General features: G+C 42.9%; 1 protein-coding gene across 1 annotated transcript in view; it reads left to right on the top strand.

The window, feature by feature from the left end:
* ANKRD6 (ankyrin repeat domain 6) overlaps window positions 1–18823 on the top strand; it is an 84704-nt gene extending 65881 nt beyond the window's left edge. The window contains exons 5-17 of the mRNA XM_058801269.1: window positions 1685–1783; window positions 2286–2384; window positions 5596–5694; window positions 6599–6697; window positions 8281–8379; window positions 8595–8672; window positions 9457–9561; window positions 9813–9950; window positions 10180–10356; window positions 12347–12499; window positions 13059–13172; window positions 14906–15248; window positions 16239–18823. Coding sequence (XP_058657252.1) covers window positions 1685–1783; window positions 2286–2384; window positions 5596–5694; window positions 6599–6697; window positions 8281–8379; window positions 8595–8672; window positions 9457–9561; window positions 9813–9950; window positions 10180–10356; window positions 12347–12499; window positions 13059–13172; window positions 14906–15248; window positions 16239–16795 — 2160 coding nt within the window. The 3' untranslated portion in view covers window positions 16796–18823. The remainder of the gene's footprint in view (window positions 1–1684; window positions 1784–2285; window positions 2385–5595; window positions 5695–6598; window positions 6698–8280; window positions 8380–8594; window positions 8673–9456; window positions 9562–9812; window positions 9951–10179; window positions 10357–12346; window positions 12500–13058; window positions 13173–14905; window positions 15249–16238) is intronic.
* Window positions 18824–19561: the final 738 nt, after the last annotated feature.

Consider the following 19561-nt stretch of genomic DNA (forward strand, 5'->3'; position numbering starts at 1 on the left):
TTTTGTTTCCACTTCCTGGAAGCTTTACTGCCTTTGCTGAAATCCTCTAAAATATATTTCCAGTCACAAGAACAAAAGTAAAAATACCTAACCTCTAGAAACAACAACAAAAAATAGATAGGAGGCTTTTAAAAAGCACCTTCAACACTATTTTTTAAAATCAACTTCATTATTATAAGCCAATTTAATGATTTACTGGTAGGGATTACTGAAAAGTTGTGGTTGGCAATGCTCATTTTTTTTTGTAGATTAATAACTATTTTGGTGTCTTTAGCACAAAAGAACCCCACCAAGAGCAATTTTTAAGTCAGCTGCTAATTGCCTTTGAGAACAAATTGTTCAAATAAGCCAGTTATCTAAAGACTTGGACACTCTGGAATAAAAAATAAAGAAATTCCTCTGATTTCAGTATTTAATATAATATGCTATTATCTGATGAAGAATTTTACCAGAGAAATTTTGTGTCTATTTAGGACTTGATTTCCTGCAAGCTTTTTTAGGACACATGGCATATCTCTGCCCTGTGTGTGTTTGTGGTGACCATCACCTAGATAAGCAGAAATGGATTGGATTCCAAATCTGTTTATTAATCCCAAACAAGTCTGTGTGCAGCTTTGAAGCCTGTCTCTGTTCCTGGATTCAGGCTGTGCTTTGGCATTCCTGGTTCAAAGCAACTTCAAAGGAAAGCCAAGACCAGTTGTTGTGGCAGCAGTGGAGCTACTGCAGCTCATTTTCCCACTGATCCCTGTCTTACATCCCTACACGCCACTTCACAAATCCTTCTCTTGCCTCTCTTTTATCAGGTTCTACCAACATGTACATAAAAACATAGATAATCCCTGATGGGCAGGGACAGTGGTTTAAGTTTCCCGAGTCTTCAGTTTCTAGAAGAATTCTGGAAACTGACCTTGGGCTCTCTAGCTCAGCAAATGGGTTCAGCAGTTGTTAGAGAGGAGATAGATGGGCAGTCAGACAAGATGACCACATCAGCACAGTTTCTTTTGGAAACCTTAAAGGAAATAAACTGATGTAGGAGACTTGCTTGCTGCTGCTATGTGGCAAGTCAAAGAGAAAGGAAAGTCATTTGGACTTCAGGATGGCTCAGTTGCTTGAGTGGAACATGTGGATGATCCTGCAGTTGTGGTTCTCATGGTAAAGTTGCCTCCACTCTTTGCAGTAATTGGTAAATTCATCAGAGGTGCTGAAGAGACCAATCTCATCTCGTGCTCCTTATCCTAAGCAGGGCTGATGGAGCAATCAGAGCCAGAGCAGGAGAGCCTTATCCAGTTAGTGTAAGTCCTGGAGGATCATGATGATGAATTACGACAGCCTGTAATTCCCTTTAGTTCCCTACAGACACTGATGACTGTTAGACACGTAGAGCCAAATGTGTCCAATTCACTGCCTTCTGACACTGCCATGTTTTTGGAATGCTTCAGCACTGTATATGGGATTGTGATGACTTGCAAACTTCTGTAAATGGTTTGTAGCTCTGATACATGCAATAACTTCATTAATCTTGGAAACTTCTATGGTAGTTGTTTAGGGGGACTGTTTTCAAAGACAGCTTGGATTTAATCAGTATGTGTGTTGAAGATGCAGCCCCTGTGTGTGTTGTCTGCATTTGCATTAAGTCAAAGTGAGGTGGGAATTGTACCAATTACAAATGTGCTTCTTTTTGCAGGGTGACCAGACAGCACTGCACCGGGCTGCTGTTGTAGGGAACACTGACATAATAGCAACTCTCATTCAAGAGGGCTGTGCTTTGGACAGACAAGACAAGGTAACAAACAAAACAAAAGCCCTGTGGAATGGCAGCTTTGGCAGTCAGTAATGTTAAGGTCTCAGAGAAAAAGTTCATACTCCTTAGTAAGTGTCTGATGCTTCAGGAGTAATTGGAACAATTACATTGGAAAAAAAACCTGTACCATCTCTTTAATACAAATTACTGGTTTAGTTATGCTTCTATATTAGGCTGATAGTTTTTGGTTTAAGAGTCTGTTCTCAGCTCATTAAGGGATGAATTAAAGGAATGTACAGCCATACTACACCCTACGCAAAAGGCTGCACAGTTCCAATGATTATCCCAGAAACTTGAGAATCCCAGACTGTAAGTTTAATTTAGGAGTAAATATAACTAATTTCAAGTTCCAGACAAATAGCAATGTTCTTACCCTCTTATAAGAATAAGATAGAAAATAAGCTAGTAGAAACAAAAATACTTTTAAGAGAGTAGGTTGGTTATACAGCCCCTAACATTCTGCTCTTGTGTGTGTGCTCCTCAGGATGGGAACACTGCTCTTCATGAGGCTTGTTGGCATGGATTCAGTCAGTCTGCCAAAGTGCTTGTTAAAGCAGGAGCCAACGTTCTTGCCAAGAACAAGGTGAGACCCATGCAGGAGGAGCTTTCAGTTCTGGTCTAAGGTGGCTGATTCTCAGAACTGGGGATTTCTGGCCATGCCATTTCTCAGCAGGTGGGGGGCCAGCTCTTAGTGGGACTTTTTTCTTCTTTTTCTTTTCATTTATCATGCCTGGATGGTTCATCCACAGGCATTAGGAAATTCATATTTTGACAGCTGACGCAGGAGAAACTCAATAACGCGTTGAATGATACATTAATTACAGCTGAGGAACACTGCCATTCCTGTGGAAATCTCCATGGTGCTCTAATTTATACTGAGGAGATTCATTGTGATTGGTGTGATTTAAAATGGAAATCAATTGTACTAATAAGAAAAAGGTATTGAAAACCTGTTTTTTTTTTTTTCAGAAATTAAACAGCCAAAGGAATGTAAGCCACAGGGGGAAACAAAAAAAATGTGTCTTTTGTTACTAAGTTTTTCCTAATATATCATCATAGTCTCTTCACAGAATTTTGTAATGAACCTGGATTATGTTCCTTTTGGTATTTATAATACCTTGAGAGCCATTTAGAGGAAAGAATAACAAAGTAAAGGGTTTTAGTTCCACTCTAATTGTTATAACTGAGGGGCACTTCAATTCAGTAATTCAGAAGTTAATGGAATAGTCCAGGAAATGGTGGTAGCAGCCCACGGTGTGAGCAGAGTCAGGGTTTGGACAGCTCTGCCCTGTGTGACAGGGAGAGGGCTTTGGGAGTGCTTTAGGGGATCTCTGAGCATTTTTGGTAAATGTGTCTCTAAAACAACAACTGAAACAGGGCTGGGAAAGAAAGGAGACAGCTGGTCAAAGCCTAAGGTTTAGAGTAAAAAGACATGATGCTTGGGCACAGTGTTTCTGTATGTGCACGAGTGTATAGGCACTATAGAAGCATATATTTGCACAGTTGGGGTGACTTTGTGGTCTGCAATTCCATCATCTTTGATATTATTTTATGTGTATTCCTTCTTTTGTATTACTTCGACTACCAATTTTTATTTACTGTAATTACTTTTGCTGTAATGTCCACCTAGATTTGTATCAAGGATATTTTAGAAAACTTCTCTCATGCTTGACTGTAAGCTTGTGAACCATTTTGCTGCTGTCCCTGGATACGCCTGTCTGTGTATACACATACACTTCTGTACAAAGATGTGGGCTTGAGATGCAAGTCTGGTTATCCTGCATGCTTGGGTGCCTCAGGGAATTAGAAGATTTAGCTTACAATCCAGTTTATGTCAGCTGGAGGCAACCTCTCTGGGAAAGTATGTGCACAAAACAGCTCAGCAGGGTTGATGGCTGAAATATGACTGGCAAACTTAAATACTGCCTGAGCAGCTCCTGTGCTAGTCTTTGATGTCTTGCCCTTTGCATTTTACTCTTTGGGTGGTTTTTAATGGACAAGATATATTGTCTGGAGCTGCTGAAAAATGTGGGAATCATGCATGCTTGCACCTGCTTTTACCTTTGTTTTCAAGAAAAATTAAGAGCTTAAGTCCACATAATCCCAAAATGGTTTCTCTGTTCTGTCAGCTTTTTGTGTTACTGATGACAAGGCATTATCATTCTGTCAGCTTTTCTGGCAGCCAGGGTTGAGTGCCATGGGCAGGAGCATCCCACGGGCTGTTCACTTACACCTGGGTATTGTGTGATTTTGGATGGATGGGACAGATATGGGCTTCTAGATTTGCCAAACCTGTGAAGCACCAGAAGATGGGAAGAATTTGACACTGTGTTTTGGGTAGCTGTATTTCTCCTGCACAGTAGTCACCCTGGAGAAGTAGTTTATTTTCATTTACGTTGGCTTAATAAAACCTTTTCTGCTTTGACAGATCATCCAGTGAGATCAGTCATAGATCCTTATTTTTAGATTCTTCATCAGTCTGTACATTTCAGTGAAGATTCCCAGACTGGTACAACTTGGAGCTTCTCTCCCTCTCAGAAGTTGGTGAGAGATTTGTCACCCCATGGGAGATGAGCCAGATGAGCCACTCTGAGCTCTGACCTTGGCACTGCCATTCTCCCAGAACTGAAGTCCTCACCTGCTGCACAGGACCTCTGCCTTCCCACCAGGGCCAACCTGCCAAACACCAAATGATAAAGGCATTGCAGAGGCTTTTCAGAGATAAACCTGTGAGGGAAAAAAATTGACACTTAAACACAGTTTAGCTGAGAAGAGAAATGTTTGTGTCTGCCACAACTTAGAGGCTGACACACATATTCAGGTCTATAATATGGAAGTGAAGACCTAAGACCACATCTAAGAGTTGGCTTTTGTAATTCAAACCCTGCAGCTTTGATCTGTGTCTTGAAAGCAAAGGGGACAAATCAAAGGACAAAATCGAGGTGAACAGACAGCGTAGTAAGCCTGGTAAACCTTTTCACCTGAGGTGATTTAATTTCTAGCTCCCAAGAGCCAAAAACCCTGAATGTTTTCAGACCAACAAAAACGAAATTATGCCAGAAAAACTTGTCAGACCAATAAAATAGTTCACTGTGTTAGAAAGATAATACACAAGCCAGCACTTCTTTGATTTCTGTCCACTTCTGCACATTTTCTTCTTTGAAGAACCATAGCATGTGATTCTCTGCAGCTTGGGTGGCTTTTTGCCCTCCCTTCTGATCTTGGCTAGAGACTGGTGTGCCTTCTGAACACCAAAGCTTCTTGGTAGCCTAAAATCTGTATCCTGCCCAGTGAGAGCACCTGCAGACCCAGCCAGACTTCAAGCTGGTTTGCATTACAATTGTAAGGAGACAGGAGTTGTGACAGGAGTCTGCTCAATACCCTGCAACAGTCATGACTGGGATCAAAGATCCTATAGCATGGCAGTTTGGTTTTTTGCGTCTGTGCATGGGGGAAACCCAAAGCACAAGAATTACAGTTCTTTAAATTAAGTATTTAATACTGCTGTTTGAGACTAATGAACGAGACAGTTTCTAGAGTTCTTTCTTCCTGTAAACAGATTTGACCAATGCAGATATCATTATACTGTCCTATTTGTGCCTTTGTTATATCCCAGGTAAGCCATTGAAGCAGAGATTTCAGTCTCTGGGTTCCTTCATCTCGTATCTTTGGGAAAACAACAGCTTCCCACCCTTGGGCGGATCTTCTTTAGCAAAGATCTGTGAGGGTTTATATTTTAATGCTTATGTCCATTGTCTAAATATGGCTTTTATATTTTCCTGTATTTCTCTAAGGCAGGTAACACACCTCTTCACCTGGCTTGCCAGAATAGCCATTCCCAGAGTACTCGTGTTTTGTTACTTGGAGGATCTCGAGCAGACCTCAAAAATAATGTGAGTTTTGGAAATAACATTTCTGTGTGACTTTGTTTTAGGTATATTGCTTTAACTTGTAGAAATACTCAGAAAGGCTTTAAGCAATGATTTTTATTATAAATTATATTGAAAAAGCCCCACTACTCAACCATTGTATACACCATGCACAGGAATGCTTTTGAGCGTTGCTCTACTTGTACCCATCTCTTGAGCAAGGATAGAAGGAGCCAAATAGGGTTTTGCTGTTGCACAGACAATGGTGAAAGGCTTCAGATCTGCAGATCTTATATACGGCGTGTCTATCTCTCAAATGACTAGATTCAAGGTGGCTTCAGTTTCAGACAGCTTTCCTCCTATTTTATAATGATTCTGGCCTGATGAAGAAAAAAACAATCTACAAAAGGAAGCCAGATATTTTTGCCCTGCTTGATAACTTGGTAACAGAGCAGGCAGAGAAATGGAAACCTGTGGGGTTTTGTGCAGCTCCTGGGCTCAGCTGCACAAGTGCCACCCTTCATGGGAATGCTGTTCTGGGTGCCACTCATGTTTTCTACATTATGTGGAATCCTAAGTTGAGATTCCAAATTGCATTGGGTTGAGGTTCAGAAGAACAGATTTAATGGGAAAATATAACTAATCCGGGTTTGTGGTACCAGTAAAACAGCATTTTATTTTTCCAGTATTTCCCATCAGTGGTTAAAGAATTCATGCTCTCACCTCTCCTGACCCCAGCTCTTGCTAAACTTTCCCACCCATGATAGCAGACTTTGCACTGCAGAGAAGACAGCATTGCTGTTCTGTGGAGGTGTGTGGTGTTTACTGCTCTTTCTCATTTAATAGGATTATTTCATCCCTGAACATCATGACGAGTACAGGCTTTCTCACAGTGATTACATGCTCAGAGCTTTGTTTCTGTTTGCAGGCAGGAGATACCTGTCTGCATGTGGCTGCTCGTTATAATCACTTGCCCATCATTAGGGTGCTGCTCAGTGCTTTCTGTTCTGTCCATGAAAAGAACCAGGTCAGTGCATGAACCTCATTGTGACTCTGTGCCCTTTGCATATGGCCAGTTGTTGGGAAGAGGAATTCCTGCCCAAGTAATCCTGCTTCACTCTGTGTGTTCCACTGTACCACCAAATGCCTAAGCTTTTAAGAATAGCCTTAAAGTAATGGCATATCAGTGGTTTATTATTTTGCCATCACATTTGCATTATTTCTTTAAAGCATTGCTTATTTATGAGGTGATTTAATGATCTTATAGCCATTACAGAGACATTGTGAAGCACAACTCACTGACATTTAGATGCTACTAAAGTGCAAATTCCTCTGGAATACTTTGCTGCATTTTGCAGTAGGGGGAATTAAGAGGACATAAAAGTGAAGACAAAGCATGCTCTAAATTCAAAGTAATGATCAGTCCAGCCTAGGATTAATCATCCATAGTTGTTTTATAGGGAAGTAACTGATTGCTGTACCTACAGCATAGCATAATTGGGTAGTAGAAGGGAATGAAATCGGTACATTAAAACATTTTAAATCTGCTAAATAAACATATTATGTGGTGCTTAACTATGTTTTCTCATGTTCCTGGGAAATCTTCCATGTGTAATGGATCATAACGATGTTTTCTGAACTGTGCATTTAATGTTCTTTCTTCACTATGAGATATTACAGCAAACAAAATAGGTTTCAGCATGTGAAATTTACTATGTAATTTTATTTGGAAATTAGTTTTTTAACTTGCAAAATGAGCTCCTGAATATTAAGATGGACTGGTGTGAACCTGGCCCAGAGAGACATCCCTTTCCCTCATTCCCCAGCACTACCTGAAGTTATTTCATATTTGCCCATAGAATTATTTGATTTAGGAGTACACCTCATCTAAGTTAGCAACAGGCACTAGTCCTGAGGAAATATGATTTTATGAAGGCCAGATGCAAGACCAGGGGGACAGGAAGGCATTGTGCACACGTGTCTGGTCCCACTTGAACAGTTGCTGGCTCTGTTACCAGTGCCCAAATCTGATCCCGGCTGTCTTCACCTCACTGCACCAGGACAAGGGCAGGGCAGTGTGTTAGTGCTGGACCCAGACTGCCTCCTGGCTCTGATCCAAAACCTGTTCTTCCTGAGGAAACCTGTGAGGAGCATGCCAACCATCTCACTGCCAGTACTTACCTGAGTATTCCTGAGTAATGTGATACATCACCACCTGCACACCAGATAATCAAACCTGAAGGGAAAAAAAAGAAGAAAAGGTTGTAGTGGGAAAACTTGTTCTACCCTCAGATGTCGTATCCATTTACTGGAGGTAGAGCTGGGCTGTCTCCAAGCTGCATCATGTGTCACTTGGTTTAGATAAATCAGATCACCAGTGCCCCAGCTGCATTTCTCAAACCCAGGCTGAGGTAGCTCTTTGCCCCCTCCTGTCACCTTCCTCCCCAGTCAGTCATTTTTTATTGACCAGGCCTTATTTAAGCTTAGTTGTTGCATCAGCAAGTGTAGGTTATTTTCCATCTCTGAGCATCTTTTAGGAAAGTGTGAATTCTGTAGGGTAAGACCCAAGGACTGGTGTCACAAGTTTGTTTTCTGCTTTCTGACTTGCAGGCAGGGGATACTGCACTCCATGTAGCTGCTGCCCTAAATCACAAGAAGGTGGTGAAGCTCTTGCTGGAGGCAGGGGCTGATGCATCTGTTGTCAACAATGTAAGCAGGATACAGAGTTTCTCTGGTATTTTATATTGATGTAGAGTCTCTTCAACATTCCTCATTGGTTGTGAAGTGTTGAATTGTATCTGGGTAAATTAATGCAATTACTCACTTTACTCTTGTGCACAGAGTATATACTGAACTTGGTTGGAGAAATTTCATGTTTCCAGTAGCTTGTTTTGAATCAAATGCTGTTTTCTTTTTTCTCTCAGGCAGGCCAGACCCCTCTAGAGGTTGCCAGACAGCACAATAACCCCGAGGTTGCGCTCCTGCTCACTAAAGCATCACAGGTACATTACACATCTCTCCCCAGCACACACATACACGTGGAGCTGAGGCCACTTAATCTTGGGAGGCTGCATCCCCTGCTCCTTGTCTTCTGCTGTGAAAGGTTCCTACATTTCTGCTGGCATTGTGGGCTGGGCTCAGGTCTATTGACATAGAGCCTTTCACTCCCCAAAGTGAGCAAGGTGTGCAGATGAAGCCAGCATGAAGTGCTGTCAGAGGTTTCTGTGTCCTGACTGGCAGAGGCACTTGTTCCCTGCAGTGGCCATGGGGTTAGAAAGTTGCCCTGTACCGTGAAGCTCCTGAGTTGTGTCTCTGCTGCCTGCCTCTGACATATCCCATCCCCAGAAGGGTGGTTGCCACTGGAGGATGCTTTGCAACAAGGACAAAATGTTTATGGCTTGTTTATACTTTGCAGCTGTGTGTGAAATGCTGCAATGCTCTTCAGGCCAGAAGGCAGGAAGGCATGAGACCAGGCACAATCCTTGCCCTCCTCCTTGTCACCTCTGCATGAAAAGGGCTGGGCTTGGCTTGGGAACCAGCCCAAGGACAGCAGAGGAGGTGCTCAACCTTCTAGGGGACAGCAGAGTGCCCCAAGAGACTGAGCTCAGTGCTGGTGTGTTTTCACAGCCATGAACACCCACGTTGCTTGGCTCATCAGTGTCCATCTGGCAGTGCACTCTCCTTTATCTGTTGCCTTTCAGAAAAGGAAAAGGTCTGCTCTGTTACTTGTCTTCTGTGGTAGGAAAGAGCATGACATCACTGAGTAACAGTGTGGTCTGTCTTCAGGTCTCGCGTTTTAACCGTGGGAGAAGCCTGAGGAAGAAGAGAGAGAGACTGAAGGAGGAAAGGAGGGCTCAGTCGGTGCCACGGGATGAAGTGGTGCAGAGCAAGGTACAGCCTGGCATTACCAGCTGGATCTTCTGTAAGGGGGGACTGTCACCAAAACCCATTAAGGACACAGTCTGTTTGGAGCCATCAGTGTGCATGGCCCCAGCAGCTGCCCCAGGCAGTTTGTCATGCTCTGCTGCTAAAGCATTTCCCACTCACATGTGCAGAGCAGCTTAAAGCTGGGCAATCAAAGAAGAGGCTCCTTTTCCCCATCTCTTCAACTGCTCTGAACTCCCTGTCTTTGCTTCAAGCAGGGCAGTGTCTCAGCTGCTGATGACACACCAAGCAGCGACCAGCCCCCAGAGAGGAAGAACAATCTGAAGGATAAACCCCGGTCAGCCTCACCAGATCCCAAAGGGAAAAAGAGCAAAAAGAAAAAGCCAAAGGAAAAGGTATCAGTAGATTTAAAACAGCAGAGAGAAAGAAGGGATAGCTGTTCAGAAGTGGTGTGGGTCCCTTTGGTGTGTTGGGGCAGCAGCCCCACCATGCTCCTGGGGCAGAGATAATCTTCAGATAAAAGTAATTTTTGCTGTAATTGTCACAATAAATTTGTCCCATTCCCACCAGGAATAGTTTACCAAGGGGCTCATATAGGCAAAACACTGTGTGAATGTTATGCAGGTTTCAGCACTCTCAGACCCCATCTCCCCAGCTGACCAGCAGGCAGTCCCTCAGCCCCAGAAGAACGCGCCCAAGCGCAGAAGCAAACACCACTGCCCCTCTCCACCCCCTCCCCACGAGGTGCGAGCCTACCAGCTCTACACGCTGTACCGAGGCAAGGACGGCAAGGTGATGCAGGTGAGCCACTGCCCTCACACAGGGTCACACTGCAGCGAGCCTGGGGAGCTGGGACACAGGTAATGGACAGAAAATATGCTCCACTAACTGCACTCTCAGGGGTATGAAATCATGCCTTGGGATTGGTTTTCCTTGCTTGGGCTTCAGCTGCTTTTTGGCCTGAAGTCTGGCAAACAATAAGGTGGTTTTGTGCCTGTTAAAGAAGACATACTTAAGTAGTTTTGATCTGCAAAGATAAGGGGTGATTGGAAATGACATGAGAACTTTCATTATATACTTTGGAACATTAAGAGCTCTGACAGAAGAAAGAAAATTTCTAAGGAAAAGCAGTGTGTGAGAATCCAAAGCTTACTACCTAAACCAAGAGGCTGAGTAATCTCAATAGATTTTGTTCCAGTTCTTTTTGGGTTTTGCAACATGTCTTTGGGTATTCTATATTTACTGGGGGCAGGATTTCTATAGAAACTGAAAAACAAATAAACCTGGAGCTATCAGGTCACTTGCATTTATTCCAGTTTGGAGAATACTATTTTAGTCACTATATTACGCAATAAATTACCAGTAGACATTTATAAGAAAGCATAAGAACAGTCATTAAATTATCCTATAGACACTGTACTCCTGGAAGGTCTGTCCTTTCATTAGCTTCTCACATCCATACATCAGCTCTTTTAAGTCCCTTCCTGTAGTTCAGAATTTCAGCAGATTCTGAAGACCATTGAAGTCAGACTTCTAAGGTTTTACTGGCTGTTTACTGCTTTCCAACCTCTCCATGTAATTGAGAAATTTCCAGACAGGGGCGCTATGGAATTATCCTATAGCAGACATCAGGAAGGCTGGGGGACCTTTCATACATTAAAGGCATAAAAGAGCAGAGAGGTGCAGAAGGACTTGGGGAGTAGAGAGGTGCAGAAAGCAGACAGGACTTGTACACAAATCTCATCTGTTCACAAAGATTAGTTTAATAGTGCTAGACTCGCATGCAGTATTTCCTGAAATACATGATACTCCTCTCTCCTTTCCTTTTTTACTTGTCTGTCTTCTTTGATGCCCTGAGGCCATGAATAGCAAACATACTTTCTGAAGTACATGTACTTCTGAAGCTTTCATTAGTGCTCAGCAAACCACCCACCTTTCCCTGCCAAGGGAATAAGCCCCAGTTTATGAAACATTGCTGTGGGGCTAAAGAAGAGAGGGAGGCTCCTCTGCAGACAGAGTTCAGAGCAGCTGCTTTGGGCTACTGGCAGAGCCCCTGAAGGAGCCACTTTCTGCCTTTGGGCTGCAGAGGAAGCTGATGAGGTTTAGCTGTCCTTTCTTAAGGGAGCCTTTTGTGACCATCTCCCAGAGAGATTTAAATGTGGTGAGTGCAGCTGCCCTTGCAGAGGGGCCATGGGATGGTGTCACACGAGTCAAAGGCAGGCACAGGAGTGCCCAGCAGGCAAGGGGCAGCTGAATGCCAGGGGAGTGAGGGCAAACAGAAGCAGAGAGGCCTTGCCATCCAGTACAGAAAAAGGACAGAGCACATGACTGGCATTACGTTTAAAAGCAAATGCACACAATGCACATGCATCCACAAAATCAGATTTTTTTTTTTACAATTGAGAATTACAGAATTGAGACACAGGGTATAAGGCCTGTGTGGTGGTAATTCCCTCAGCCAGCACAGAGGTTCTGAGCTCAGTGCTGCTTGTAGCCCCAGTGAAATCAACACTGCCATTTTAGGGTGTGCCCATACACACCAGATCTATCCCTGTGCAGGCTGTGCTTTTTCAACTCACAGCCCATCTGCTGAGCTGCTGTAAGGTACTGTCAGGAGGGTGAGATATAGTACATGGGATAGAAGAACCCAGGACTGACTGAAGGAGGCTGTGATAATGTTCCAGGTGTGCTAAGAGGGTGGTGGGGTGTAGCAAGTAAATGTATCCTCATCATTTTGATCTGCAAAGGTAAGGGGTGTAGAAAGTAAATGTATCATTATCACTCCTTTCAGGCACCTATAAATGGATGTCGTTGTGAGCCCCTGATAAATAAACTGGAGAATCAGCTGGATGCAACAGTGGAAGAGATAAAAACTGAGCTTGGGACAGTACAAGATAAAATGAATATTAAGCTGGGCCAGATGGAAAGCAAAACTCAACACCAAGTAAGAACATGACCTGAAGTTCTGCTTGCCTATATGATTCAGAAACATATCCTAAACTTCATTAATATTTTCATTGTAATGATTCATTTTTTGCTTCTTGTGTTGTAAAAGCAAACCTGCACTCTAATACTCAAGTCCAGGGAACTGTGACATTCCACTGGGAATTGATGTTGCAAACTAGTGTCTTGAGAAAAAACAATTTAATGTGTTAAGCGGCTTCTGGTGCTTCTTTAGACAACAAATCTTAAGGGCTTGAGCCATTAAGAGAGAAAGAAGGCAGTCCTATGACTAGTCTGTTCATAATTGTCAAAATCCTCTTGCTGAATTATGTATGCATTGAGATTCAAGATCCTCTAAATTACTTTTTATTTTTAATTTAATAGTTATTCATTGGTAATTTTGTGATTGACCCTCTTTGCAAGCTACATCTAGTTGTAATTAGCAGCATTTTTAGAAACCAAGACTGAACGACAGACTGTAGTTTGATTTGCAGGGTTCAGGGGTGGGAGTTTGGTGTGTCACACGATGATCTCAGCTGCACAGTGTTGTTTCCCCACAGCTCCGAGTTCTGGACAAGCTGATGGCCGAGCGGCTGTCGGCAGAGAGGACAGAGTGCCTGCACCGCCTGCAGCAGCACACGGAGCTGGAGAAGAGTGAGGGGGAGAAGCGGCAGGTAGGGCTTGAAGCAGCCACTCCCTCTTGGTCCATCCCCTGGCAGGTCAGCTCAGGAGTTTCATTCCAGCAGGCAGAAAATATCAGAGATGTGTCACGTCTGTTAAAACAGGTAAAAGAGCTTCAAAAACCAATTTATTCCTGCCCACCATCTTAGTCACTAAACCAAATTTATGATGTTTTTGCAATAGAAATGAGGAATGTGAAATCCAGTCCCACTGCTGTAATTTAATTTGGTGCATCTCTAGTGTGGGATCTACAACAAAATACTGTTTTTCTAACATAGTGATTTGCAAAAATTTCCAGCACTTAATTTTTCACAGTTGTGCTTTCAGCTTTTGCTTCATTAGAGGACATATGCAGGAACATATCCAAATAGTAAAAAAGACAAAGATCTGTGTTGTTCCTTCTCCTTCTCATCCATTTGGTTGTGGGCCCTGGGAATCTCTCCCTTCTTCTCTATCTGATCTTTTTCCCTCCCATGTATTAAAAGGCTGAAGTTCTTTCCTCTGATGTTAGCAGCGCAGCACCATCTCCAAGCTGTGTATTACGGCCAGTAGGAAAGTCCTTTTTGGTATGCTTGTTCAACCAGTAGGACAAGAACAACTGCTCCCATAGAGATCCAGCTCCTGCAAAAACTCACCATTTAAAACCTACTGAGAAATTTGTGTTTCTCCACTCAAACATGAATTTAAAAAACTGTTCATTTTCTCATTATTGGTATTCTTACAAGAACTGAGAAGTACACTTTGTGCTAGGAAAATATCATGAGAGTTTGTAAGACCATTCCAAATCCATGTAAAAAGACTGACAGCTGTGATAATCCTTGCATAGGATACTGATCAAGATACTTGGGTCTAATGTCCACCAAACACTCTTCTCCAAAGAAAAGTACTTACCAAACTAAGGCAGCTTTGATTTTTATTTTGTAAGAGACCTAAGTCTTGCATTGGCTTCTGAACATCTAAGCTTGTGCTCCATCTCCTTGTAATCTTCATTTAAGACACAAGATGCTGGAGTGATACATCACTGAACTGAATTAAGTGATGTCAGCTGTTTCTGCTCAATTAGGTCTAATTGAAACACCTGAAAAAACAGAATTGGGCTTTACTAAACACACTGACTAAATATCCTTGTGCCTAGGAGGGCCTGACCTAAATTTGTGATGTCACATGAACAGTAGGGTGACAAGAGCTACTCCTACTTTAAATTATTTAAATGCATCTGCAGCTGACACTTACTAAGCATCTGTGTAATTTGAAAGCTGTTACTGATTTATCATTTAGTGGGGGACTCACCTTTATGACTGAATGAACAGAGAAGCAGAGGTTGGTGATTGTATAAAGTTGTCTCCCAGAGTGTCTAATTTGAATTTTACTCTTAAAAAATGACCACGTGGTGTTCCTTGCACTTACAAAATACCATTGACTGTAGGTTTAGACAAGTCATCCTTAATAGAGTACTCAGAGTTGAATTGGAAGTAGCATATTCATATCTAAGAGGTGGTAGCTTGGACTAAAGAGACTACCTTTCATAAGCTCGTGCATAGTTCTCCACCTTTTTTGATCTAGAGTCCTTTAAATATTCCCAGTGGCAGCATGCCCATCTGAACAGGGAGTCTAAGCCCATAGATACCCAGCTTGCTTCTCTGTGTCCCTGCCACATGCCCTCAGCAGCCCAGAAACCACAGGATGTCATAATAGGATTATGTAATTTACAGTCTCTTTCTGATAGATTTCCTTGGTTGATGAGCTGAAGACCTGGTGCTTGTTGAAGATTCAGAATCTGGAGCTCAAGCTTTCTGGAGATTCCAGGTCATCAAGACCAAAATCAACTTTGTCCACTTGTGAGTCTCTCACTGAGACCCTGGATACTGACAACAACCCCAACAGTGCCAAGGACTGTAAAGCCAACCAGCCTGTGCTGCAGTCAGAGGGCTCCCACCAGCATTCCTACATCACACTTCCAAACAGCCTCTTGGAAGATGGGGGAAGGAGCAGAGTCCAGATGCCAGAACAAAGCTTTGGGCAACACTTTTGCATTAAACAAGATGGAGCATTGGGTACAACCACGTCAGGTACTTAGCTTATCCCTTCAAGGGCGAGCTCAGTAACTGAGGGGCACTTGTATTATTTATAATAACTCTGGTGGTGTGCTTTCCCCCCTCCATATGCCTGATGGCTTGGGATTTGAATGCCCTTCAAGGCAGCCACTGGGAATACTTTAAGAGGTGGCTGGGTGGAATTCCACTGATTGTTCCTGATGCTTCTACTTTTGCTTCTTTGTTCTTTGAAGCAAAAGTCCTTTGGTGCTTTGAATAACTCTTGGCCCTGCAAGCTTTTGAAGAAAAAAAAAAAAAAAAAAAGAAATGTGCAGAACAGCCAGGTGTCCACAGCAAAGCAGAATGCTACCTGAGCCCTGGCTTCTGTAAGATACAATCTATATGTCCCCTAAACACTAAGCAAAGTGATCAGGCATGGATGCCCCATCAAACAGAAGGGCATATAAAAGATCTTGTGGTGCTTGAGTGTGAGCTATTCTGCATTGAAACAGTTCAAAAGCATAGAAATGTGTGACCTTTCCAAAATTACTGGGACTGCAAACTTTGTAGAAGCAGGGAGTTCCTAAATATCAGCAGACACAACCTACTTTGGAAATCTAGACTGATTGTTGTAAAATGTCCTTCTGATGAAGTCACAGAAGGGTTTGGATTGGAAGGGGCCCTAAAGATCATCTAGTTCTGGACACTTTCCACTGTACCAGGTTGCTCAGAGCCACATCCAGCCTGGCCTTGCACACTTCTGAGGATGGGGCAACCACAACGTCTCTGGGTAACCTGTGCCAGTGCCTCACAGTGAAGAATTTTTGGCTAGTATTTATGTCCTTTGCCTGTTGTCCATTCTTTAATGACTTTCTATTACATCACCTGACTATGAAGATGTGATAAATATAAGCCTGTACTAGGTACACACAAAACCCCATCATTCATCAAACAACGAGGTCTTCTGAGTGCTAAAATAAATGCCCAGAGCTTTTCTTAATATATTGTCTATAATTTGTTCTATAGGTACAGAGCAACAGGTGGCTGGTGGACCAGTTTCTTCTTCTGCCCCTGCTCAAGATGTCAGGCCAAAGGACAAAGCTGTGAGTGCCAGCACGTTCCACAGGTTCCAGCAGGAGCTGCCCTCCTCCGAGCTTTCGGGCTCCAAATTAAGACACGTTAAAGTTCAAGCTGCTTTGCAGCCAGTGACTGAACCTGCAAAGGCTGAACCACAGAGCGGCTACTTCCTTGACAAAGGAACTCAGACGAAGAAGCCCAGCAAAAGTGGGCAGTCGAGGCACAAAGCTGTGCACCACGGCGGGGCACAGCAGGGCCAGGAGCAGCAGCCCTCGGGCCCGCCTGCCCCTCCGCTCAGAGACACCTCCCAGGCCCTGGAGATAACCCAGTACTTCTTCGAGGCCGTCTCCACGCAGATGGAGAAGTGGTACGAGCGGAAGATAGAAGAGGCCCGGTGCCAAGCCAACCAGAGAGCGCAGCAGGACAAAGCTGCGCTCAAGGAGCACATCAAATGCTTAGAAGAGGAGCTGAGCAAATTAAGGACTAAGGTGCAGAAAGAGAGCTAGCACCTGCCAGGCAGCTAATCAAACAACGGGACTCATTTTGGAACCTGCTGTATGGGAATTGGGCATATTGATAGATATTTGTAGTGCCTGTTACATCCAAACACAACACTCTATTTCAGGAGTAGAAATAACTTTGGAAACTCCATAACTGAGGAGAATTCATATGCAAACTATATTGATAACAAAGAGATGCTGCAGATTAGATCCTTTCTTTGTTATTTTCAAGAGTCTGTCAATATTGCATTCTCAGTTTCCAGATGCTGCTTGAAACCAAACTGCATTAGTAACCAAAACTGCTTTCTGAAAAAAGGAATTCCCTTCCACACAGGACACAAGACTAGAGGGTTCTACTGTATGCTACATGTAAACACGTTGTGTTACCAGTACTGAAATAAATCCAAGATGTTTGAGAGTTTTTGACAGAATTACTTAGTGATGAAAGGCTATTGATCCTATTTTAGATACTCCCAGGGCCTCTCTCTAGTCAGGAGAGGAGCCAAAGAACCCACTCCAGGTACAAGCCCAGGTAGCTGACAGATGCAGACTTCCAGCTGGGAGAGGGCAGGCAGCTGTGGAGGGAGATGCTAGGGCAAATCATCCCAATAGGTACAGAAGCTTCAGCAGAAGCTTCACTTTGCTTTTCTCTTGGTTTTCCATTATTAAAACAAGTGCTAAATCTGATTTGTCTTTTTTTTAATAGTGTCCTGCTTGCAGAGCTCCTCGTGATTACACTATTGTTGAGGCTCTACTCCAGTAATCTGACTAAGAATTTTGTTTAGGGCATGGATGACAAGTATTTTACTGTAACCATGGTCTGTTTTTTATGTTGAATGTTTTATATAAATGTTTTTTCCTTCAAGCAGGAAATGGCTAAATTGTCTACTATTGAAGAAGCTTGAAAAAGTCCTTTATCTAAGGAAGTGAAAGCTTGGCTTCCTGAATTCAAATTTTATTTTTCTGCAGTCAGGATTTTTTCTCAGGCACCTTGCCCAGACTGTCTACCTTTTTTCCGCTGAATGATTCCTCCTGGTTTTTTCCCTTCTGTCTCCAAAAAGGAGACCAGGCCCCGATGAGTCTACAGGTTTTAGGACAAACAGTCCCACAAAACAGCACTCAACATTTAGTTTTATAATTGTGTTTTGTTAGCAAATCAGAACTTTCATTGACCAATGTTGTCCATGCTGACAGACTCCAGAGAACTTCAAGGCACTGTAACTACTGCATCTGCATCCCTTTAGGGTTTCCTCCTTACACATCTGAGAAGGCTCCATCAGATCCTGCTAGAAATAGAAGTTTATTTACCAGATCATGATAGAACAACTGTTCAAAAACAGTTCCAACACAGGATGGTACTGTTATGCCACGGAGAAAAATATTTTCTGTACTAAGGAGCTCCAAAATAATACAAAATACTTTACAGTGTTGAAGAATGCCATTCACTAATTAGTAATTAAGCCTTTGTCTTCTTAGCAGATGTATAAAGCAAAAAAGTCCTATTATATAACAATATTTTTAAAGTTCCTGTTAATGCACTATCATGACAGGAGAAGTGTATCTGCAGCTATGGAAATACTAGTTTTCTTGCTCTGACTTCTGTAGTCTAACATAGACACTTTGGTATGTTTACAGTTTTGTTTGAGCTACAGTAGGAATGCAGAAGCATGCTATTGAAGTTTTGTATCCCCTGGATGAAGTTCATTTCTTGCCAAGCAATTAAAGTAAGTGTTGCTCAGAAATGTGTGGTGTAACACTTTCTACCCACAGAAAACTGACACAGTCCTCACTTGACTCTGAAGGGGGAACAGAAGATTGGAAACCTGTAAGCTTTTTTTTTGTGGTCATAAAACACAGAAGTGGAATCTGCCCTCTGTGCAGAGGGAGGCTGCAGGGATTGAGTGCTGTCTGTTGGCTGGAGGAGGTGTCCCTTTCAGAAGTTACAGGGCTGAGTTGTGCACAGATCACACACACACTCCAGAGCTTGCCCAAGCTCAAGGGAGAGGCTGTGCCTTTAACTCTACTTCCCATACAGACCACACTCCTAGGTGCAAGTAATTTAAGTAAACCCAAGTAATTACCAGGTAATCTAAGGCAGTAAACAGGCTGCAGGTTACTGATTTTAGAGGTTCTCTGAGGCCAATGAGTGTATGGTAAAAGAAAGAGAAGCATTTTCTGCTAATTCCTTTCTATACCCCTCCCTTCTTCAAAACTCTGAAAGACTTTATACAACAGGTGTGACCTACCTACCTGTCTCTTCAGGTAAATTTACTTACCCTCACAGGTTGTACTTGGACTCTTAAAGGCTTCTGGCTGGCAGTTTTATACCTGGCAAGCCCACAGAGCAGTGGAGATGAAAGGCAGCAGCACTCAAGGCATCAACATCTGTCCAGGGCCCTGTCAGTCCTAGCTCTGGATTACATGCCCACAACCTGGAAATGTACAAACTGAGAGTCCAGGGGGTAATGCAGGCTCTGGGCTCTGAAAGGAAAGCACCATGGTGAGGCAGCAGGGCACAGCCTCCTGATTAAGGAACAGAAATCCAAGCACTGGCTGAAGGGGAATGGAAGGCTACTGTGGTAACTGCCAACATTGGTTATGGCTGTTTAGTCAAAATACCTTTGTGAGCAGCACTTTCTCTTAACATGAAAAATAAATCCCCAATACGAAAATGTTCTATCAGTCTGTTCTACCAGAAAATGTTAATAAAATGTAAATTTTAAATGAAGCATTTTTAGGTATGTATTTTTCACTGACTGATTGAGGCTCAGA

This window comes from Ammospiza caudacuta, chromosome 3 (genome assembly GCF_027887145.1).
Source record: "Ammospiza caudacuta isolate bAmmCau1 chromosome 3, bAmmCau1.pri, whole genome shotgun sequence".
Classification (NCBI taxonomy): domain Eukaryota; kingdom Metazoa; phylum Chordata; class Aves; order Passeriformes; family Passerellidae; genus Ammospiza; species Ammospiza caudacuta.